The 24,256-nt window shown below is 44.2% G+C and overlaps 1 protein-coding gene across 2 annotated transcripts; it reads right to left on the reverse strand.

Annotated features, from left to right (window-relative positions):
- Window positions 1-5,203: 5,203 nt before the first annotated feature.
- On the reverse strand, window positions 5,204-24,216 carry LOC135377685 (uncharacterized protein KIAA0513-like). Of its 2 annotated transcripts, XM_064610282.1 has the most exons (9): window positions 24,109-24,212; window positions 22,346-22,492; window positions 21,437-22,285; window positions 21,235-21,328; window positions 19,057-19,201; window positions 18,338-18,479; window positions 17,629-17,709; window positions 13,330-13,424; window positions 5,204-7,279 (listed from the first exon to the last, which is right to left on the reverse strand). In XM_064610282.1, exons 3-9 carry the CDS (start codon window positions 22,282-22,284, stop codon window positions 7,212-7,214), a joined length of 1,473 nt encoding a protein of 490 aa, XP_064466352.1. In that variant the 5' UTR covers window position 22,285; window positions 22,346-22,492; window positions 24,109-24,212; the 3' UTR covers window positions 5,204-7,211. The 2 variants fall into 2 exon arrangements, with proteins under 2 accessions (XP_064466352.1, XP_064466351.1); XM_064610281.1 differs by lacking the exon at window positions 22,346-22,492 and having other exon boundaries at window positions 24,109-24,216.
- Window positions 24,217-24,256: the final 40 nt, after the last annotated feature.

Here is a 24,256-nt window from a genome sequence, read left to right on the forward strand (position 1 = left end):
AGTGTGCGGATGCTTTCCGCAAGTGCGACATCGACTTGTGTTGCACTGCTACACCGCTCTCGACTGTCTCCTTCGAGAATACCTGAACAATTTAGAGCTCTGAAGGAATCAGACAAGTGTTGCTACAAGACAAAGTTCTTTATGAACGGTATACAACATGACGATCCCTTTGCACTGCACATCGACAACTGGACAGCCCAGCCATAAAACATGCCACCTATCACAGTCGCATTGTACTTTATCTAATATTGTCGCCGAGCGAGTCCACTGTTGATATTGTGCAAGCGTACAAGTCACTGGAAGCATATACAATAGGCTCCCGTTAAGCCGAACTCGCTTACCCCGAATTCTCCGACATGCCGAACTGAGTTAAACAGTTTTGTTTGCCCTGTTTACTGTTTTGCCCCGTTTAAACAGAGTTTACTATAATTGCTTCACCTTAGGCGAGCTGTTTGATCAGGGCATTTCTGAAAACCCCGCTCATTTGCTACTGTGGACCGATTCATGTCATTTATTTGTATACAGGTATCGTGAGGGAATCTCACAAAGGCGATGTTACATTTAATCTTTCCGCTTAATTGCAGCGGTCAAACGATTCCTTTGTTTTGCGTTGTGCAGAAACTGATGAAAAGCGATTTCGCGACCCTTTCCCCCTTTCCCCGGTTGTGTACCCGAAGGATGCACGGCTTTGCATGAAAACGATCACTCCAATTACTCAAATTGACTGTTTTGCCCACAGTAAGCAGACAAGACAATCTGCTGATTGTAGCGCCACCGCCAGTGTGTGACGTCAGGCGTGCGAACTGGTCTATATAAATCCATGAAGAAGACCGAGAGACACGGACACAGAAGACGACACACGTAGGAAAAGGGCAAGTTGAGATGGACCAATGTTCACGACACTCACAATTCCTGCATTCGGTCTTCTTCATGGATCTATACCAGCTAGCCTGCACCCTTTCCCTTGTTTCCCTTGGTCTATATAAGGACAAACCAACAATGCTAACTAACTAATGCAAACTAACTAATAACTAGACAAAATGGACACAATCTAGCACAGATAATCCAAAAGGCATAACAAAAAAAAAAAAAAGAAAAATGCCCTGTTAGCAGAAAGGTATGACAGGCTTCTGCTTTTCTGTAAACTGTGTGCTGAATATATATTTTTTCTTTACCCTAATAATGGAATTTGCATAACCTGTTTTACAAGGCACTCTGTTGTCATCAACAGCAGAGAGTTGTAAAAAGAGGGCCCTTCAGAGGTTGAAGCAAAAATTGCTAAAGGTAGCTATAGGTTGCAGTAGCTCAAGATAATCACGTGTTCGTCATAAATGTGATACTATTCTGGGCACTGTTAATGAACATTTCCATTAACAGCCTCGCATGTGTGTCTCATTTTCCTCAACAGAATTTTTGAAGGTAAGTGTTGTAAATCTCTGGGAAAATACCTTTGCTACTGGAAGACTCTGTAGCTGCATGCAACGTGTTAGCAAGACCTTCATCCCGCAATACTGCTCAGTCAAGATGGCATAAAGTTTGATGAGGTGGGGTGAAGTATAGGAAAGAAAATTATAAAGTGAAATTGCATATAGCCATTAAACTGTTACTTCCTTACAGATGTGCATGGTAAACATATAAATAATACAAACTACAGGATTGCACCAAATGCTTTATTTTTTAAGGGTCTTTCATAACTGGATCATGCATAAATTGGGTGTTGTACAACATCGTTTTTGTAGAACTTTGTACATCTAGTGTTTGTCAAGAGTGTATCGCAAATGTATTTTTTCATTTGCTGCTGCCAAAATGATTTTAAAATAGTAAACGGGTTTCATGGGTGTGATTGGACTTCACTGCTTTGGAGCAGAAATTGTAGCAGAGAAAATGCCTGTTTGGAGCATCAAAAAGCATTTTCGGAGCAGCTCGATAAAGCGACATTAGGGCAGTCAGATTAATGCATTAACGGAACGTTTATAAAGTGGCAAACAACAACAAAAGTCGGAAACAACAACAAACTACAGTTGTGGTAATGAAGTGACTAGAAACCTATTAGGCGACTATTTCTATTGCACTATGCCTTTGTGTTCTTTTCTAGACTTGCCAGGGCCGCTGCAAGCTTGGTTCTCCCTTGTGGTAGGAGCCCAAGTGGAAATTGCCGACTGCCAACCATCGGCCAGTGGTCGGTTTTTGATCGGCAAGCGACTAACTCGGCCACTGCACCTTGGACCAACGTTGGTCTGATGTCGCTCACTGTGGTGGTTGGTGAGCGACGTTGGGCCGAGAACGTTGTGCGACGTGTTGCGCGCGTGCTATTGAGAGTTCGGCATAATAAACACAGGGCAATGTCGGCCTTACGCTGCAAACAAACCCGCAAACAATGCAGCTTCTACTTGAAACAAAAAGAAAGAAAATACAAAAAGTCGTAGACAAAAAGTTGGCAAAAAGTCGGATGACAGTTGGCCAATGACTCTTTCGGCCAGGCAACGTTGGTGCAATGGTCCAAGCTCTTGCCAAGCTTGGTTCAATCTCGGTATATTGCCTTGGGGAGAGGGAAACGCAGAACGGTGTAGCACTGCAAAGGTTCAACTTTCGATTGGCCAAGTGATTGTCTCAAACCAAAAGCAGTAAGAAACAGAGACATTATCTTCATGGTGAGCTAATACGACAAGCAATTCCTAATTTCAGTGTTGATTGTATACGCGTCAAATTAAACTTAGACACCTCACCCTTCATTTTGACTCGCACGCGAGCAGGGCTCTCGAATTTGTGGAAGCTCACGAGACAACCCCATGTATAGTAACTGTTGTTCTTCCTTGGGAAAGAAATACAATTTCTTTTTCTTATAGTGAGCTGTTTGATTCTAGTGATCTCAGGCATATTACGAGCTTTTATGATTCTCCACCTACACCGCTACCCTACCCCGCCAGACAATTGAGTATGAATACGAGCGACGCCACAGGACTGCTTTGGCCTAATCTGGCACAATGTAGGCTGGCCAATGCTTGGCAAGTCATTGGCCAGGGTACAGATCCGTATCAAGAAACAAGCTTGTTGGCCGATGCACTAAACCAAGACCGAGCAGGCCAGCCTAGTTATTGCAAAGCTTGGCCCAACCTTTTTTGCAAGGACGGCCCAACGACGTTTAGGTGGGAGGCACACGTCGGCCCGGCATTTTGCCGACGTTGATCTCTCCTCAGACGATGCTTAATAGTTGGGCCATGCATTCTTTTTTTGCTTGGGGCCGTGGTTGGCCCATGCACAGGTGTTGTTCATGGGCCATTGTAGGGCCCACGTTTACCCAATCAGTACACAAGCTTGGTTCCTTATTGGCCAGACATAGGCCCTACATCTGTCAGGTCGGCCCTCTACATTGGCCCGAGCTTGTGCCGGGTAAGTCGGCCCGAGTGAGGCCATTGTCAATCCCCAACCTTGGCCCAAGCTTTTTCTGCAAGCTTGGCCCGACAACTTTTAGGTTGGAAGTAGACGTCGGCCCGGCATTTTGCCGACGTTGTTTTTCTCGCTGGGGAGGGCCTGCCCACTCTCTATGTCCTCAAAGTCTTTTTGCTTTCATATTGTTTGCAATGAGATCCTCAGCATGACACAGCATTCTTCTTGCGTTTTCAACGTCATCCTTTTGTTTTCGCTCCACATTTTTCTTGGCAGCTTGCTGCTCTGCTCCTTCTGTACCCTTGCGATGGTTTTCGGCAAGAGACTTCAGTAGCAAGTTGTTCACAATATCTTTTTATTTAAAGAGTTTTTCACCACTTTCACAACAGCTTGAGTGACTTTAAAGCGTGTAGGGTCGCTACCAGAACACTTCCAATAGCGTGTACAATGCCGTACACTGCTTAGTGTCTCAAGCGCAAGAGAGGTCCTTTCTTTCAGGAAACACTTGTTTCCGCTAAATCCTCTCACCAGATTTGTGTTTCCGTGAGGTATACAGAGCGCTGCGCTGCTTTGACTGTATAGCTTTGTCACAAGTTGATCAATCTCAAAACCATGATCAACAATCATCAATACGATCAAGACTTTCAAAGTTCATGTCATCTAGCTGAACGAGGAGAACCTCAACCCTAAATTTCTTTAGAGATATTGCCGAAAAACGAGCTAGCGAGTCAACGTTTGCAGATTGTCGTGAATTGAATAGGTATTAATTTACAAATAGAAGTCTGAAATAATATGAGTATGAACGCGACCTATGTTTCTACGCAAGAACAAGGGCTTTTACACTTAAGCAGCCCAAACAAAAGACCACTCAGCGCAAAATTTTTTTGTGCAACAAGGTTCAAGCCATCCAAAAGCTCGAAAACAAGTCCGGCATGCCATCCAGGCTAGTGTCAACAGAAAGCCTGACAGAGACGTACGACGCGTACTCTCGCCAGCCGTGTTCGCCCGTGATGTCAGTTAGGAAAGTAACATCACAATGAAGACATCGACAAACTGATTACCTTTAAGTTTCGTCGTTGAGTTTGAGTAAGCCAATACGTTACTACATGCCACAAGCACAACCGCAGCCGCAGCCATGTGACCACAACGCACGGCAGAGCGCTAGACTCTGATTGGACGAGTTAGATGGCTCAGCATGGCTTGAACTGGCTTGAACCACAGCAGTTGTGTCGCCTGTCTGTCGTAAATAAGCCAGTACAAGTGAATACTGTTTTGTTTTCGCACTTTTGTTGTTCAAAATGAGGAAAAAAACGAAGTGGGCGCACAATGGCGCAGAAAGTTCAACAATCGGCTTTTTGTAGCACAATATAGCAGGACCTCGCGTGCGGCGCAAAAATGCGCAATCGGCGCAGCAATCACAACCCTGGGGTTTAGTGCACTTCTATTGAAATCCTATCTGAGAACCAATTAGTATTGAGTATTTGTGTTCCTGCTTACCCTACAGTAAGTACTGGAAATAAGTGTGTTGGTTGGGTAATGAAAGTATGCACAAGTAGTAGTCATCCCTCGCACATCTGTGTCTTCTTGTGTATTCTTTCAGCAAAGTGCTTGTTCCGAGGATGGTTATGTTAGCATGTATGAAAAGGGAATGTAACCAGAGCAGCTGTAATCTTGCGCAGATTTTGTTTGTTTGTTTTTGAGCTAGTTGTGGCTGCCCTAATTTCAGTTGCCTTAGTACCCATTTGCGTATGTTTGCATTTTTCCATTTGCATATGCTGTGCCTCCAATAACCAAGTTCCATAGAAAAAATGGCAAATGCATGAGCAACACTATTTAATGACCACTGCAATGCTTAAGGTCTACAAACTGCAGCTGGGTTTATGCGACCTGCGCTATGTGCTAATGAAACAAATTCAAATCATGTCCTAAAGCTATTATAAATATATCATTTAACAATGCAGCAGACTAGAGAGACTCATGTCTAGTCACAAGAAATCTTGTAGTTTCTCGTAGTATTAAAACTCTTCACAGATATGTAATTATCCGTCAACACTTTTAATACTTTGAACAGGGGTGGCCAATGTCAGGCACGCAGGACGATCTTGAGTAGCGGTCATCTGATACAGACTACTGGACAAATGTCTCGTCACAAACTGTAATCTAGTATACTGCTTAGCAGTATTTTTAATTTGCATAAGTTACTAATTAATGATGATGGGTTAACATGGCTTGCAATTAGTGTACACCATGTAATTGCTACTAATAACAGCACATATAAAAAGGAACAGGCTGGCCACCCCTGATTCTATACACTGTGCAGTACCACATACAGTATGGTCTGAGTTTTTTCGGGAAACATTTTTTGCCAAATTTGGGGGCTAAAAATCGGGTGGAAAACAGCAGCATCCAATTTGGGTGAATTCGGGTGTAAAATTTCTGGAATTGTATGATACATGTAAAAATCGGGTTTATCAGGCTTGTTATAATGAAAACAGTTTCCAAACTAAGTAATAACACTGTCTGCAACGAAATAAGGGTGGTGTAGGTCTATGGCAATTCAAACCTGCACTGAATGGAATGGTAATTCAAATCTGCACATAGATTAAAGTACTACTGCGCTTAACGCGACGCTGTTACAAGTCTTCACGTGAGAAACTTTTTCATTTTCATTTCCGCGTCAAAGTAGGAGAAAAGAGCATCAGAGTTCTGTTACATTCGGCAATTTATCGGCAATTCTGCTTACTTTGGCTCCTGACTCCTTTCGTTTCAGAACTATCTAAGTTGCTTGGCGTTGTTTTAGCCACGGATTGGTACAGCCATCCCGAATGGGCGCGACAGACACGGAACTGCCGGAAGCCACGCGCGCCGCAACGTTTTTACGGCAATTTGTTCGTTTGTTTATTGTGGGTTGTAGGAGAGGTTAGCCAAGACGGGGCTGGCTTGCGCGACATGCGCACTCGACGTGCGTGTGACCTCAGAAGACCTAATTTTTTAACGCATGCGGAGACTGTACGCCGGACTCTGTCGACTACTGATATTCGCTGGCAAATGCTTGTGGTCGACGAATGTGGCAACACTGGCGTGCGCCCCATGCATTTCAGATGGTCGTCAGTGGGCGTTTCTTTGCCGCGCATACAAGGCCACGGCGTGCACGCGACGTTTTGACGCTGGGGAAACGTCTGATGCATTTCTCCCTCGCGGCTGCAGTGTCACCTCCTTCCCGGTTCGGGGAGAAATCTGGTTTTTCCCCCGGATCACTAAATGTGAGATTTGAGGGGATAAATTCGGGGAAGAATCAGGTAAAACCCGAAAACCTCAGACCCTACATACAATCCACTGAACTATGACATGAACCACATCACTTTTTGGTGTCTACTTCTGTCAACATAAATTGGCAGATGCCTTGTAGCAAGGCAGGGATACAATCTTAAAAATAGAGATACTGGTATATTTTTGTTCATAATGTCTTTTCTTGTTATGAGTATTGATAAGAACAGCAACACCAGACCAGTAGAGCGAGTACATGTCAAATGCACGGCCCTTGGGTGCCTTTGCCAGTAGGGTATGTTTCTTATCAAAAAGCCAAGTGATCATGTGGTCCATATCATCGTTTGTACACTACAGGTATGTAACGTTACTGCATACTGAAATATGATTCTGCCATCACAACAGAGCCAGTACAACTGGGCAATTCAAACCTGCATTCAGTTTCCAGATCTTACTGCTTTGTGACATGAAGAATGGGGTAGTGAATTGACTTTCACTTTAGAACCTCTCCCTTTGTGGATCTTCATGACTAGTGATGACCAGTATAATGACTTGAACTACTGTGATGTAGGCTTTGAGGCTCTGTACAGCCATTCGATATGACCCTTGAGTGCTGCTACATGCTCTGTAAAAATAATAAGACAGCATTTGTACACTCCACACATGAAGACATTTATGTCAGCACCATTGCAGCACTTGTAGTGTGTCCACGCAAATATGTGCACATTTCTATCTGTAATAGTAGCACTTCTCATCCACTTTCCTGGATACCCCATGCACAGCTTCACGTTCTGACAGCAGCCAAGCAGGGACCTTGAAATCTGGTACGTGAACCTCTAACACAGTGGTTCTCAACTTATGCTATTTGAGGGAGCCTGGGATCATGCCAGTAAGGCTTCGAGGAACCTTCTACTACACAATGATAGACGCAACTGCATAGAAGTGGGTCTGGCAAGCTTGGTGTCGTACAAGTAGCCAATTATTGATTTTTATTTATTTATTTATTATTTTATTATAATATATTATTATTTTGACATTGGAGAGCCAACCAGTGCTGATGGTTGCTGCTGGCTCAACTCTTCATGACGAGCGTCAGCCGCGATGTCGGACGATCTTGATGCCAACAATGAGATGTTGGGTGTGGTAGGATAGCAAGGCCAGCTGAAGGCAAGCTGCTGCCGCAAGAACGCTGCTGTCAACGGCCACTACAGTCGCCCCTGAGGAAGGAGCCGAACTGGCTCGGAAATGTCGGGTATCCCCTTCCTGTACCTTGGTTGTAGATTTTCGTTACCATCATTGTTTTTACCCAACCAGACACACTTGTGTCGAAGATGTTCACGTTCACTCAGGTTTGGTACACACTTTGGTACACAAGTTTAACTTGTGGGAGCTTAAGCTGAGGCTTGTGGAACCTCAGGACAAGGTATGTGGAACCCGGTTCAGAACAACTAACAGATCATTTAACCAACTTCTTATTCAGTACTTGAGTTGCTAAGCATATATGGCATCCCTTCTTGTTCGTCCATTGTGTTTTCATCCCGGCATTGAGGGTTTTAGCGCTTTTAACATGACACACCAAGCTACCCAAGTTTGAACTTTTTCTACACTTCTTTCTGACATCCACTGTTAATCCATCTACTTTCCTTTTGGCCTTCTTCCTCTAGTACCTGCAAAATTGAGCCCCCCACTGTCCTATTCATGTAACACCTCTGACACACGGGCTAGCTAGAACTCCTTTGCGGTGGGAGTCCTTAACTGCTTTGAAGGACACCTTGCTGAAAAGAGGTCGCGCCAGTGACACACGACAGCATTGTTCTCCCTTTCGCTCAGTATCGACATCTGAAATGTGGCTTGAGAGTACTGTACTCACAGACCTTCGTGAGGTCTTTATAAACTGCAATTATTAAATTGGCTGCAAGATGGCTTTCTTACTTCATCCGTTAAATAATTAAAATCTTCAAGTCGTGCATTCTTATTTTCAACTGCCATGGTAAAAAAAATTTGTCGGTTGGTTCTATGTTTGAGGCTACGCCTTTTCGCCAATAAAGGAGATAAAAAGCAATCTCCTCTTCCGCAAAGGCCCGCTTGCGAAAGGAAGTACTATCTCCTTTATCGTGTGTCATGGGAAGCAAATGTCATTCGGAAGGGTGTCCTTCTCTGGAAAGGCATCTAGGCTGTTCTTGTGTCAAGGGTATACCGTAATTTCACGCGTATAAGCCGCACCGCAGATGAGCCGCAGGACTCATTTTTAGGAACAGTTTGAAAATTTTCGGGCAGATAAGCCGTGGGCAACACGATGCAACTGATTTGTGCGACAAAGGAGACCATAGAGAAGGTCATAAACCCTGTGGTCCATACTCCGGGGTCAGCATCGTGTACAACAAAGGAGGTCAGTTCTAGTGTTCTACCAAGATCAGATTGTGCCCTTGTTGTGTGTTCTTCATGGATCGTCGGGTCAGTTGCCTTCCAGAAGACCTGAATCACTGTCACCACTTTCGTTAAAGCTGCTTGGGGGAAGGCACCAGGAAGGTCAGTCTACTCAAATGTGGACGCGCCCCTGTTACACATTGTTCGTGCATTACCAGGCCGGGGCTGTTCCAGAGACATTGTCGGCCCTTTCGTTAAAACCGGCGTATGGGGAAAGTACCAGAAAAAAATTGTCATCAGATAAGCCGCACCGGTGGATAAGCCGCAGAGCGCCCGTGAGAAAAAAAAATTGCGCATAATCCACGGCTAATACGCGTGAAATTACGGTAAGTCTTGTTCCTTGTCATAACATGCTGATACCAATGCAGAACTTTTTTCCTAAACGTTCTTCGATTAACGCCTTCCTCTATTTAGTTTGTTCTTCATTTTATCTCTTCTAGTGACACTGCACATCTTTCCAATTCTTTATGGCAGTGTGTTAACAGGAAATTCTCGTACAGTTTTGATTTATTCCAAAACAAAAAACACATTCTGTTCATAAGCACTACACGTACACAACTGTGAAGTTTTCGTTCACAGTACAGAAATTGCTTTTGAGGGGTCTGCAGAAATGTACAACAATAACAGATGCTGGGGGGGGAGGAGGAGGAGGAGTGTCGTTGGGAGGAACCCGAGAGGTCTGCCTGCCTGATTAGGCGGCATGTTTCTCGGGAAGGGAAAGGTGGTGGAGAGGAGGAGAGGAAAAGGGTGAAGTGGAAGACCGAGCGGAATCCGCTCGGGGGGAGGATAGCTGCGTCCATGGGCCGACTTCAGGGGAACTGTGCCGGCATACGCCTATTACACATCTGAGGGAAACCCAGGAAAAACCCCAGACGGCACAGCCGGCCCGCGGATTCGAACCGCGGACCTCCCAGTCTCCAAGCGCACGCGTTACCGCTGCGTCACCGGAGCTGGTAACAGATGCTGGATGTGCGCTGAATTAAGCATTCAACTCTCCATCCCAATGTGCAATTCTTAAATTTCCAAAAGTTGGAAATATCAAATTCTTGCACATGTCATATACAGTCGCCGACCGATTTTTCGGATGCTGTTTCTACAGACATGCTCGATTATTCGGACACCGTCACGGGACGGCCACACACCCCATAGAGTTCATGGACAACAGCACCGAAATTTCTGATGCCTTACATCCCGTTGCTCGATTTTTCAGACTTGGTTTGCTCCCAGCATGTGCCCAGCCAGCGACAACCACGAGTTGTCGCCGCCATTTTGGATATGATTTGTGTCATGTCGTTTGTATGTCTCTCAGTCTCAGGGTTTTGATTATGGATGATTTGTATCCTCGATACCATCTCAAACTGCATCCTGCGCTATGGAACTGCTGTCTAGAGGGTCTAGATAAACTCTGCACCCAGTTCCTTTCCTGCCGCGGTAATGGCCACCATTCAACTGTCCCTTGCTTTCAGTCCGGATTTTTCTGGTGCTTTCTGACACAACGCGTAGAGATCTTGGCCTGCAATAACGAAGTGATTTTGGTCGATTTGGTCTTTGAATGTTGGTGCAAAATGGTGCTGGTTACTGATTTGCTGTACCCTTGGTGATTTGCATAACAGAGGCCTCGAAATACCTGCTGCCATGACATTTGAGAAATTACAGTGAAACCCGCGTATAACGATGTTGACGGTAACCGCGAATTCCATCTTTATACTGGGTACATCATTAAACGAGGGTTGACTTAAATAGTGCATCCCCGAAAAGTCGCGCTCCACCCCGTGTGTAGCAAAAGAAAAAGAAACGGATGCTAAAAAAAACGCGAAGCTGTGTGACATCGCACTAGCTTGGGAAAACAGCGACCAGAACTCGTGGAGGGAACATATCAGGACAACTTCTGGCAACATTACACGTCACCATTCCGCAAGGCGACTTCACCTAACGCCTGCGTGCTTTAGGAGAAGCTCGCTTTAGAACACTGTCGCGACTCGCGGGTGGAAAGCACACGTGCACGTGGGCCTTTTGAATCATCTCGCGAATTTGAGCAGCATTGGCCAAATACGGAGACACAAAAGCATTACCACCAACCTCTTTCACTGACAGTATTGGAAAATGAACAGTCACTGTCTATTTTCTTGCCTCCATTTTTATTTTGGTTTAATTCTTTTGATACGAATTTCGGATGATACAAATTTTTTCCGCTACCGCGTGACATTCGTATCATCACGATTCCACTGTATCTTATCGCGGCGATTGTCGTCGCGAGGTTATGCCGACTGGAAGCAAGTGGAAATTGCCGACTACCAACCATCGGCCAGTGGTCAGTTTTTGGTCGGCAAGCGACTTAGTCGGCCACTGCACCTTGGACCAACGTTGGTCTGATGTCGCTCACAGCGGTGGTTGGTGAACGACGTTGGGCCGAGAACATTGTGCAACGTGTTGCGGGCCTGCTATTGAGAGATTGGCGTAATAAAGACGGACCAATGTCGGCCTGCACTGCAAACAAGCTCGCAGCAAACAAAGAATGCAGCTGAAGAAAAGACGCTTGGACGGTTGGCAAAAAGTCGGATGACAGTTCGCCAACGACTCTTTCGGCCAGCCAACGTTGGCGCAATGTTGCACTACCCTACGCCATTACCCTACGTTGCAAGACAACTGAGTATGAATACGAGCGATGCCACAGGACTGCTTTGGCCTAGCTTGGCACAATGCAGGCTGGCCAAAGCTTGGCAAGTCATTGGCCAGGGTACAGATCTGTAGCAAGAAACAAGCTTCTTGGCCGATAATACACCAACTAAGGCCGGGTAGGCCAGCCTAGCTATTGCCAAGCTTGGCCCAACCTTTGTTGCTTGGGCATAGTTGGCCCATCGTTGCTGTTAATCGGTGGGCCGCCATCTAGCCGACAAAGGGCCGGCTATTGCCCCGACTTGGTTCTACATTGGCCCTGTGTTGGCCTCATGTCTTATAGGTCGGTCTGCTATATTGGCCCAACGTTGACAGTATTAAGTTGTGCCGAGTAAGGCCAATGTCAATCCCCAAGCTTGGCCCAACCTTTTTCTGCAAGGACGGCTCAACGACTTTTTGGTCGGAAGCACACGTCGGCCCGGCATTTTGCCGATGTTGTTTTTCCCCTTGGGATGCGCACAGGACAGCGTCCAACATCGTTATACGAGTACTCGGAACCGCAGTCTGCATCGCTGTACGCGGGTCGTTTCCCCATGGAAACAATGTATATTTTGACGGTAAAATCATAAACCATCGTTCCACGAGGGATATACTTATACGAGATATCGTTATCCGCGGGTTTTACTGTATATGGACAACGCAGTCATGTGCCGAACTAACCGATGATGAGATTGTTCGGTAGTGCTTGATGGACCCACAAGTGGCATGGCCGAGTGGGTAAAAGCATCCGCTCGTTGGTGGTAGCCAAGGTCGTGCTGAAAACTGGGAGGTGGTGGGTTCAAATCCTACCTTCGGCTGCGTGAGGTCCTCTCTACCTCTGTCCACGTCTGCACGCTTCTCATAGCCACAGTTGCTTTGCGGCATTAACACAGAATCAAAACAAATAAAAAAAGGTTGATGGATCGGACAGCGGGACCGACTCTGAGGACCACGTGCCAGATACGGTGCGGCCGTAGAACTGGGAACTGATGAAGGCGGTACTTTCGTCGGTGTACACTGACAAAATGTACCTTGGTAGAGCACAACTGGACGTGATCGCACGGAAACGGAAGAGCATTCATCGACAAAACATTTATAGGTTCTTCTGGCCTCTGCACAAAACAAAGTAATTTTGTTAGTCATACTCTTTTCCGAGACTGCTCGATTATTCGGACTGTTGCGCGATCCCTGTCGAGTCTGAAAAATCGGTCGGCAACTGTATGCACAAAGTTTGATTATGGACAGCCTTCAACAATATCTGTAGTCAAACATAAAATGTTAGTAATTATCTGCATCTCCATATTCAAGGCCACCATGTTTCTCATTGACAGCAATAGTCCGATGTCTAGATTGATTGTTTACAGTAATTCCTGGTGAACTTCCAAAAGAAGAAAACAGGGTGCCTGTTCGTGGTGGCATTTGCTGTAGTTGTTTGATAACTGTGGAAATGTTTGCAGTATGTAGAGAACTTTTATGGAATAATGCACTTCTGATGGTCAGTCCCAGCTTGTCCATTACAATGAGCAATTTGTTACGAGTAAGGTCACTACAACTGGGGCTCTCAAATGAATACAAACGCAAAAGACCTTTTACCTTGAGGTAGATTTGCAATGGCACACTGCTTCCGTAAAAATTCGTAGCAGAACTCTTTGCTCAGGCCAAAGGCGTGCATGTTGTGAGTGAAGGTTCTGAAAAATCGGAGGAAACGTACTGAGGAAAATTTTGTAGGGTTACATCACAAACCATTTCTTGGGTAAGTTTGTCGAGTGTCACATGCTCCTTCTGACCTCACCAGGGTCTTTCGCTGCTTACAAGTGTGGTTTTATGTTGGTCCCAGCATTTACCCCAATGCAAAATGTAAAATTAAATGTAGATTTCCTATACAGTCGCCGTCCGATTTTTCGGACTCGGCGGGGATCGCGCAAAAGTCCGAATAATCGAGCAGTCTGAAAAAACTAATTTCGCTTCAAAATAAACTTTACTAAGCCCTAGTAGGATGGAAAAATTTGTCGATGCTTTCCTAACGCGCTTCCAGCTCTGCCTGATAACATCAGCTTCTATTTTCCGAAGAGACATTTCGTCAATGTACACTATCAGAAGCACCGTCGTCATCAAGTCCGCAAGTCGGCTTCACCTAACGCATGCGTGCTTTAGTTGAAGCTCGCTTTACAGCGCTGTCGCGCGACTCGCGGGCAGACTGCACGTGCTGGGCCGTTGTCCAAAAACGAAGACGCAAAGGCGCTACGACAGATCTCTTCCACTCAGAGGAATGGAAAGTCAACAATCATGACTGCCAATTTTTTTGCTTCATTATTTTAGTTGGTTGATTTCTTTTCATACGAATTTCAGATGATAAATATTTTCCGTCACCCCAAGAGAGAAATTCGCGGGTTGGGCAAACAGAGTCCGAAATACAGTGAAACCCGCGTATAACGATATTGACGGTAATCGCGAATTCCATCGTTATACAGCGTACATCGTTAAACGAGGGTTCACCTAAATAGCGCGTCCCCGAAAAGTCGCGCGCCACCCCACGTGTAGCAAAAGAAAAAGAAACAGATCCTGAAAAAACCGCGAAGCTGTGTGACATCGCACTGGCTTGGGAAAACAACGACCAGAACTCGTGGAGGGAACGGACAACTTCTGGCAACACTACACGTCACCATTCCGCAAGTCGGCTTCACCTAAAGCCTGCGTGCTTTAGGAGAAGCTCGCTTTAGAACACTGTCGCGCGACTCGCGGGTGAAAAGCACGTGCTGGGCCTTTTGAATCATCTCGCGAATTTGAGTAGCATTGGCCAAATACGGAGACACAAAACCGTTACCACCGACCTCTTTCACTGACAGTATTGGAAAATGAACAGTCGCTGTCTATTTTCTTGCCTCAATTTTTATTTTGGTTTAATTCTTTTGATACGAATTTTTTCCGCTACCCCGTGAGATGCGTATCATCGAGATTGTTCTGCATCTTATCGCGGCGATTTTCGCCGCGAGCTTACGCGCACGGGACAGCGTCCAATATCGTTATGCGAGTACTTGAACCGCGGTCTCCATCGCTGTACGCGGGTCGTTTCCCCATAGAAACAATGTATATTTTGACGGTAAAATCATAAACCATCGTTGTACGAGGGATATCGTTATACGCGATATGGCTATCCGCGGGTTTTACTGTATCGAGCGACGGAGCTGGACGGCGTCCGAAATTTTGGACGTTCTTATACATCAACTCAATGGGACCCGCGGCCGTTCTGCGAATGAGTCCGAATAATCGAGCATGTCTGAAAAATCGGCGACTGTACATGAATATGTATAGGAAATATCTACAAGTGTGCTGGCAGTGTGCTACAAGTGTGGACAAGTGCGCTGTTGCTGAAAATGGGACAGATATAAAGATATGCAGATTTCTGAGGGACATTGTGAACATCCAATAAATTGTAGCAACTATCAAAATTACATGCTACTCATTTAACCTTCTGATATAGTACAATGAAACTCAATCAATGGGATAAATATATCAGCGCTGCCTGAAAGCCCAGAAATGCTGTATTGGAATTGTGGCTATCGTGAAATGTGATCTGAATACTTCCCAAATCCCTCCAGAGTGACTTTCTCACTATACAATTGGTCCAACTGAATAGGAACTTTTTGTTGGACATGTTGCGAGATACTGAATCGGAACATTATAGCCTGGGTTCCGGGTTTTTGGATTAATCCTAAAAATCCTAAAAAGTAAGCTGATAAAATTTAGAGTAATTCAGTTTCATCCGAAAATATCCGGTTTTGGGAGTTCCAGCAACCAAAGACTTAGCATCGCATAGCGGGTTTTCAGCCTCCCCGACAATGAAGGGTGGCCCTCTTTACCCAAATCTAGTCTGCAACAGTCTTTCACTTACTAACGAGTGAAGCATCCATGTAACGAATTCCATCCTTGCCCAGAGGCAAGGCATTTTGAGGTCCTTTCGGTCATTTCCCAGGTCTACTTGGAAAACGTCCAGCGCCTAGGATTTCAGTTCCCCCTTTTCTGTAAATCATGCTTCCCCTTGCTTAAAGTGGACAAGGGAGCACAGATGACATACAAATTGTCTTCTTGAAAGGGCAACTAGTTGTCGCAATGCACATAGTAAAATGGGATGCAAGCAAAAGTCACCTGGCGATCATGTCAAGGAATATCCGGATTTTGAGATGTTCAGATCACGAAGGTGATCGTGATACAAGTGGTGTTGTCTGCAAGTTCTGCCGCATAACGCATTTTCACAAGGCACTTTCTCATGCTGTTTGTGAGCTTCACAGCCATCGCTTTTGCTCAGAATTTTGGATATCAACTCAGTCATACAAAAATAAACAACAAAAAAAAAAACTGAATTCTCAGAAAATAATAAACTCTGAAAAACTCGAATATGCCTGAATAAACTCTGAAAACTGGGAACCCTAATTATAGTGCAGTTGGACCAGCGTGTGCCGTTGCAACACACTTTGATGCAATATGTCAACCCACCTATCTTTAGGCATTATCTGATATCTGTGCTTCTCAGAAAGTGAAGGTGTTGTTTTTTCTAAGTGCTGTGCACAGTATCTCACTTGCTGGTTGACTGACAGAGTTTCGCCTCCTCGAGCAGCATCTGAATGCGACTGGTGTGACGTGGCACGCTTCATGCCTTTGCTATTTTGAGCACTGTTATAATTTATGACAAGCCAAGATGCAAAACTGTGCAGTGACATGACTCAAGTGGTGATTAAAATAATTTCATGGACCAAATAATTTCGAGGATGCGTGATTGCATACCTTGTGATTAAAGTTTGGAGGAAAGGTGCAAAAATTAAACAAGTAAATATTAGAGCTGTGCGAATAGCAAAATTTCCATCGTGAATAGTTTACAAATATTTCACTTGCACTGCAAATCGAATCCGAATAATTTCTTCAGACTGCGAATCCAATTCGAATAATCAGAAAAGGCCCAATTCGAATAATTTCAAATACCTCATGGTGAAATATTGTGTGGTGTTGTGCTCATTCAATGATGTTCTGCTCCAAATTTGTGAGCCTTTTCACCCAGCATAACATATCGTGAGAGAAGGGTCCCTCTGTGTTATGTATGATAGATTGCATTAGTGGGATGAACTGCATTGAGAGTTAGTCAACATGTTCCATGCAGCCTGCTTTGTGTGCATCTCCTCATTTCTATGTTTACATTGTGAATTTCTTGTACTTTTTTTAGAAACTGCACATATTTCCATCTGTTACTGAACATAACTCTGAAAGTTGGGAATACATTTACTGGAACATGCAATGCCCAGAGTACAGTTTTGACCGTGAGCTCACAGAAGTTTTAGACTTTAGTGACAGAATATTGTAAACAGTGTAAAGTGTGCTTGACCTAACACTCGAATGTAATGAGGTGAAGCCGACTTGCAGAATGGAGCTGCACACCAAAAGAACAATGGTGGTAACATGAAGTGGGCTTCACCTAAACCCTTCTATGTAATGAGGCGAAGCCCACTTGCAGAATGGCTATACCTTGCTTCAGTACTATTCGAAAAATATTCGAAAATTTCGAATACTGAAAAAAGTTTGCAAATGGCATTCATATAACATCACATATTCATTTCATATCCGAAATTTCGAATATTTGCACAGCTCTAGTAATTATGATAGGTTTGTACGTTGTATGGTAAGGTATCTGTGTACTATCACAATGCCAGTGCCTGTTTGCATAAAAGTTTAGTACAAGTCTCAGACTCCTTCTCAATAGCTTTGGCAGCGCTTCCCGCATGAGCAGCGAGCATGTACTCCATGCACTGGCAAGGCTATTGGGATTGAGTCTGAGACTTGTACTCAACTCCTATGCAAACGGTCCCAGGTACAACCTCAGGTACAAATGAAAGAATTACTTACCCAAGTTGCCCAAAAGTCAGATTTCCTTGGAAGGTCTGCTCATCTTGAATGTCTTCAGGACTATAATTGCTGATGTCGCTTCTGAAAGGAACGTGAGTGCAAGCTGTACTAAAATAAAGTATGGTCAACCATTACAGAACTTCTGCATTTAGACATCCAAAGAATCACTATGCAAAATTCCACAATTTATAGTCTGAAACTTTTCAATGTTCTTTGTTTTTTTGTTTTTTTTTTCAGTAGGAAAACATTGGAAAACAAATGTTGTACCTTGCAACAGGATAAACACTGCCCTCAGTTGGTGAAAAGTCTAGTGTTATTTCAAGGTACTATGCTATTCCTCGACAAAGGTTGTGGGTAGCAGGCAAACAGTAGAGAGAATATGTGGATATGCATAACAGATCACATGAAACAATCAAAACAAGATCAAAATCAGAGAACATGCATTAATATTAGTTACCAGTACTCACACCAAAATATTTTATAAAAAAAGAAAAAAAAACTGATTACTTGTATAGGAAGGCATTTCTCCTGGCAGCATTTGCATAAACAATGCAGCATGAGCATTTAAGCTACATGAGGGCACTATTATTGACACCTCCACTCCTTTTCACATTTTTAAAATTATTCATTGTTTTCGAACAAGGCCACACCACAACGCACATCAGTTTCTGCCAAGGGGACGGCAGTGAAAAATAATGTGTTATCGTACCTGGTAGGTAGTGGCCTGTGTGTGCGTTCAGACTGCAATGCATCGAAAAATGCTGCATTCCAGAAGCGTAAAGATTTCCAGATGGGCTGCTCCTTTAGGTACATGTAGAGATATTCTTTTCTCAGGCATCCATTACGCATAACTGAGGGAACAAACAAATATTTTCTTAATGTCATATGTCTTACTTTGTTATTTTAATTTAAATAAACAACCAGATAAACGCCAAAGATTATCATCACATTTCGTCACATCTATGCACAGAACTGGAGTGAGCAGCTCTCTGGAGCTCCTCAGTGGGTTAATGACATTTCATTTTCTTTTCATGAGCATTAGTTGAACAGGGTAAACCCGCCATACGCTGTTTGCATCTTAAACCCACAACAAAATTTTGGCATATTAATTACATTATTATTAAATGATGTATATAGTGCAGACGATCCCAAATTTAGGCAATATTCTTTTACACTATGTAAAAAATTGCGAAAAACCAGAAAATAGCAGCTATGTGGCTAACCTGCAGTGTGGCTTATGCACTTCAAAGTATTGTACATTTTTTCTTACTTTGTGTAACTGTGCAGTTAACTGAGTAACGTTTTTATAACAGTCTTTAAAAGGACAAACACACATTGTAATGTACCGGTAAAGAAAAGATTGACTCCATTAAGCATGGCACTTAACTGTCCAGCAAACATGCAAATATGCCTGAAGGTAACACTAACCTTCGTGATAAAACGTGAAGCACATGTTCATAAGAGTTTTTGCAGGTGTGAAGTCATCTGCTTCAACACACTCAAAGAGTACGATAGCAAAGTGCTGTACCAGACTGTAGAATGTTGATTCACTAACTCTCTTGCTATGGACACGCTGTAAAGTAAAAAAAAAATTATATCCTGAAGTATGTTCCAGAGCCACAGTAAGGACAGTGGTTTGAATACAATGACCAATCGCCCCCCCTTAACGGCGCCCATGATGCCAGCGTTCCCATTCACGCCACAACAGTTCAATAAGACACGGATTGGATCGGATTGCCCTCCTTTCGCTGCTCTTGGTAGCAATGGCGCCAGACAGCGGTGCTCCCACTTTTACCAACGTGGTCCCAGTGGTTTCAGTGTTCCTGATGTCAGACCCCAAGTGGACCCGTCTAATCCACTATAATTTTCTATTGGGGAAACCACTTACACCCAAGTGGGACTACACTCCTCCGAGTGGAACTTGGTCAAACCCACTTTATCACCAAAATGTAACCACACTGGACTAAAGTGGACCTTGTCCACCCTACTTGCTGGCAAAATGGAACAACTTCACTCCTTCATGGTATCCACGTTCTATTCAAGCGGAACTGGAATGAAAGCACTTGACTCTGAAGTGGGATCAGACCAGTCCACTTTAAACCACTTTGGTAGTCAAGTGGATCCACTTGAGATGGAAATTGATGTTCCGAGGCCGGAACACAGAAAAAGGACAACACACAAGCCTCAAGTGCCTAATCCAGTTCAAATTTCCGCCTGGGGCAGTCAGCGCCCATCTCTTGCGCTTCGATCCTAGCAACACGTCCATTGCGATGTTCGACTTGAAATGACAGCCGCTGGCATGCCACAGAAACAAAGTTCATTTTCTTATCTTTCGGCCTGCAGAGTAGGACACGGGGTAATACAGGTTTGCACCCTCTGCACCAATTTGTGTGTTAATGACCTGGACGACTGTACTCACCACGTTCATAAATCGCGGTAAAAAAAGGTAGACTCTTCTAGACTCTTGCCCAAAAAATGCGTTCACAGTTCGGAAATCGGGATTCATAAACCGAGGGAGAAATACATGGGAAGTGTTTCGTTCCACGACGAACCCTTTGTAGAGCGAGGGAATTCGTAAATCAAGGTTTCATAAAGCGAGAGTTGACTGTAGTTACTATAGGGACTGCGCAGGGAAAGTTTCGGAACGGAGAAAGAAGGCGCTAAGCAATCGTGTAGCTTCCGCAAACGAGCACTCACGGCCGTGTTTTGTTCGCAAGCATCGTCCACATTTCGTCTGCTACTCTTATCTGTTTTTTTATGAATGGCAGTCAAGTCGGTAGTGATGAAAAGGCGATGCAGGAAGCGACCAGAGAGTTAAAATTCTCCAACTTTGGCCGTGTCCCCACAGTGTTTAGTGCGCCACCTAGAGAAGTGCACGTCCCCTATAGATAACTCACTGTCTAGAATCCATTATTTAACTTTTTAATTAGAAGTTTTCAGGGAAATGTGAAGTAACAGAACTGGAGCGAGTCAATATTTAAAGCCACCCTATCTTTTTAAACATCCTCAAACCGGCAAGTACTCTGATGTATCCATTGCCAAATTTTGCTATGCAAATGAGCCAAAACTAGGCACATCCGAAGCACAAGAAAAAGACCTGACCTTCACCTCCAGCAGCTTATCTGGGCCGCGAGGCAGTTTACCTCGGATCGGTGCCTACACCAATCACCTCCATCGCTCCAAAGCACATAGTCATCTGACGTGAAATGGGCATTGTTCTCTGTACGCTTGTTTCGGTTTTGGGCTAATTTGCATAGCAAAATTTAGCTATGGGTATTTCAACGTACTTGCTCGTTTCAGGATTTAAATAAAAATAGGGTGGCTTGAAATAATGACTGGCTCTGATATTTCGTGTTTGCCTGAAACAACAACACTGTGAGGACATTGAGACAGAGCTGGAGTGCACGACACACTTATCAAGGAAGTGGTAGGATCCTGCACTGCTTATATTTTACATGGCATTTCGACAGAACCTTATATGTCATGCTTTGAACTTTGATACTCACATCTTCATAGTTATACGATGTAGAAAGATTATGCTGGGAGGAGTGCTAACACAGCTTCTAGCTACACTTTCTTTCCCTCTCTCTCTTTTGACATTCTTACCTGAATGTTCACGTAGCGGGAGAACCATAACCTCCCATCTTCGTGTCTGCAGAGTTCTCCAAAATATGCCTTTTCTTCAAAGCTGATAGTATTGCTGGATAAAGCAACATGCAAATTTTTAGTAGGTTATCTAACGTATCAGCATATGACTCATATGACTAAAAAGCTTAGTATGCATTGAAGAGATATAGATGCAACTTACTGATCTTCAAATATCCGGCCAACAAAGGACTTCATGAATTTTGCCATCCACTCAGTCGCTTCATCTCGTTGGCTGTCACCACTGAAGCTAGACGTCAATGAGTGCAAAGAACCATCGTCAGAAGCAGTTCGTAGTAGTGCTCCATGCACTGGGGACTCTGTGTCTGAAGAATCGACACTTGTACTTGGCCCACAGGTGTCGGACTCACTACCAATTCCAACAGAATCTTTGAGGAAGACGGAAGAAACAGCATCTTGCTCGACTGAGCATGCACTGCTATTGTGACCACTATCGTCTAATGTTTCGAGGGACTCATGTGAGGCATCTCGTCGCCCAGCAACAAGCTTTGGTGATCCTCCAGCTGAAATTTGTGGCTGACCATATACTGAACGATCTCTACAGCTACCAAATGTACGTTTTGCAACACGAGAGCTTTCTTTCCACTGCTGAACCTTCTCAGTGACGCTGCATTCTGATGTGCCCAAGTGAAGTTGAAGCAAGTGCTGCTTTCCAGGGGACAGTTCTGACTTTGAAGAGTTCGATGGTTCTCCAGTGATAGCATCTTCAGTGCTGTCAAAACTAAAGCTTAGGGCAGCCTCTAATTTAGATGATAAGTCTGTAATGATGCGACAATTATTCCCGAGTACTGAAGTGAGTAGGCCTGGAGGGTGATTCCCAGCATCTTCACTGTCTCTAGAGCCAGTTTTGATTGCTTGTGCATTGTCCGTTTGTGGTTCGACATCAGCCTTCATTGCGAAGAGTGAGGAGAAGATATGAGGTTTTCCTGCAGGACCTTGAGTGCGGGTGCTCCCATCGCTGATCATTGTATAGGCTGTAGACCGGGTCATGCTACGATAATATAGTACAAATATAAATACATAATTATGGTGTACAGTGAAAGCCAAGTACCTAATGTAGGCAATGCCTTCCAGTGTCAGCACACGAATATGGACCCCTCAGATTTCCAGTTGCAAACAGTACCGATTACACTACATTAATTGGCATGGTGGCAGAGGCGGAGAGTTTTCATTTTCCCGGAGGGGGCAAGGGCGCTCTCTGGCGGGGGGGATATGTTTATTAAGAAAAAAAAAAGGAAAGGTAAGCCAGATGGATGTTGGCTTGTTATTCCAGAAAAAAAAGTGAAAGGGGGAAGTCAAAAGAGGCAAAGAAAATAAGAAAACAAAAAGAAGGAAAGAAAAGGAAAAGAAAAATGAAGAACACAAAACTAAAGCTGAAGAATCACACACTCTGGCAGGATCCTATGATGTATGCAGAACTGGTATAGAAATAAGAGGAAGGAAGAACAGAAAAAAGAGAGAGAACGTAAACAGTGAACATGTGCACAACTGAAGGCATTATGCCTTTGTAAACTGAGTGCAAAGAGAACAAAATGCATTGAATCCTCGGTGTTTGACCCGAAATGCGCGCAATATAATGAATATGGTCAATGAAATGGGGCAGCGGGAGCTGAACCCGCTCCCAACGAATATGCGTTCTGAAGATCCTACCGTTACACCTCACTGGCAGCTGCTGGTACTTTTTCGACTGCTTCGTTTCATTGATCTGATTGCTTTGCGCGAAATTCAGGCTATGTGTTGTGTCATCCTCTGTGTTTCTTCGCCTCACCTTCTACACTGTGATAATGAGCACGGTGGGCGGATACATATTTTACAAATTGCACGATGCATTGTTGGGTTGGTGCCTTCTCGCTCTTTTGACCCGGGCGCGCCGAGCCCCAAAGGTTGGTGTCAGCCTCTTAGCGGGACTTCCCGGGGGAGGCGGTGCCCCCCTAGTTCATGTTCCGGGGGGGGGGGGGGGGGGGGGCAAGGGCCCCCGCACCCCCCCGCAGTCGGCGCCTATGCATGGTGGTATCGTAAACGTTGCCTGAAGTTATAATCATATGCAATGTATGCCACATGGTGTATGACTTCGGTCTTCAAACTAAACGATGGAGTTTATTCGAAGAAATGTATTGTTTTTGCGTGTGGATTTCAAGGTTTCAATCATTTCACAGACCTCAGACATGCACTTGCTTTTGTTATCCCCATTTATTTATTTTGCTTTTGGCACGGAAAATTATATTGCAGAATTTACATGTATTACTTTCTCTTCACACTTAACATAAATTTGCTAGTGAATATTTATACGTGTGAAACACCCCACTTGACTGTACTCTTCAAATACATTTTCAGACACCTCTTGGTGTTCACACACGTATAAAGAAAACTCATATTTATCAATTTTATTTCTTTCTCGTAAAGATGATCTCGCTAGCTCAATCAACCAGACCTAGACGCTGTAGTTCTTCCGTTCGCTTGTCTTAATATAGAAAGAAGGAGAAAGCTACATCTAACTTCCGTACGCGCGCATATTCCGGTATAACTGATAAGCGTTGCGTCGGCCTTGAAAAGTACACGTTGAAGTAGAAATGACATTGTACAGTTGTCATACTGCTTTACTGTCGCATATGCATGTCAAAAATGTTACACGCAACTGATCCATCAAAAGCTAAACACGCTATATAAATACGTGGTTTCGGTTTAGCTACAGATGCGCTTAGAGATGTTTTCATTATGTCACGCACATATACACACATCGCGTTTTATAATATGAAGGCATCTAGGTGCGATCCACGAAAGAAAAAAACAGACATTAGTTCCACGAATACTCACGAAAAATGTCCAGCATTTCCTAATCGCCGTACTTACAACTCCGCAAAGCACGGGAAAGACGGGAAAGGAAAAGTTAAAAAGGAAGAGAGGAGGTGTCAACCATTGTTGCTACACGAGCTTGTTCTGCAGTCAGTGTGAGCCGTTGTGC

The sequence above is a fragment of the Ornithodoros turicata genome, chromosome 1, assembly GCF_037126465.1.
Source record: "Ornithodoros turicata isolate Travis chromosome 1, ASM3712646v1, whole genome shotgun sequence".
Classification (NCBI taxonomy): Eukaryota; Metazoa; Arthropoda; class Arachnida; order Ixodida; family Argasidae; genus Ornithodoros; species Ornithodoros turicata.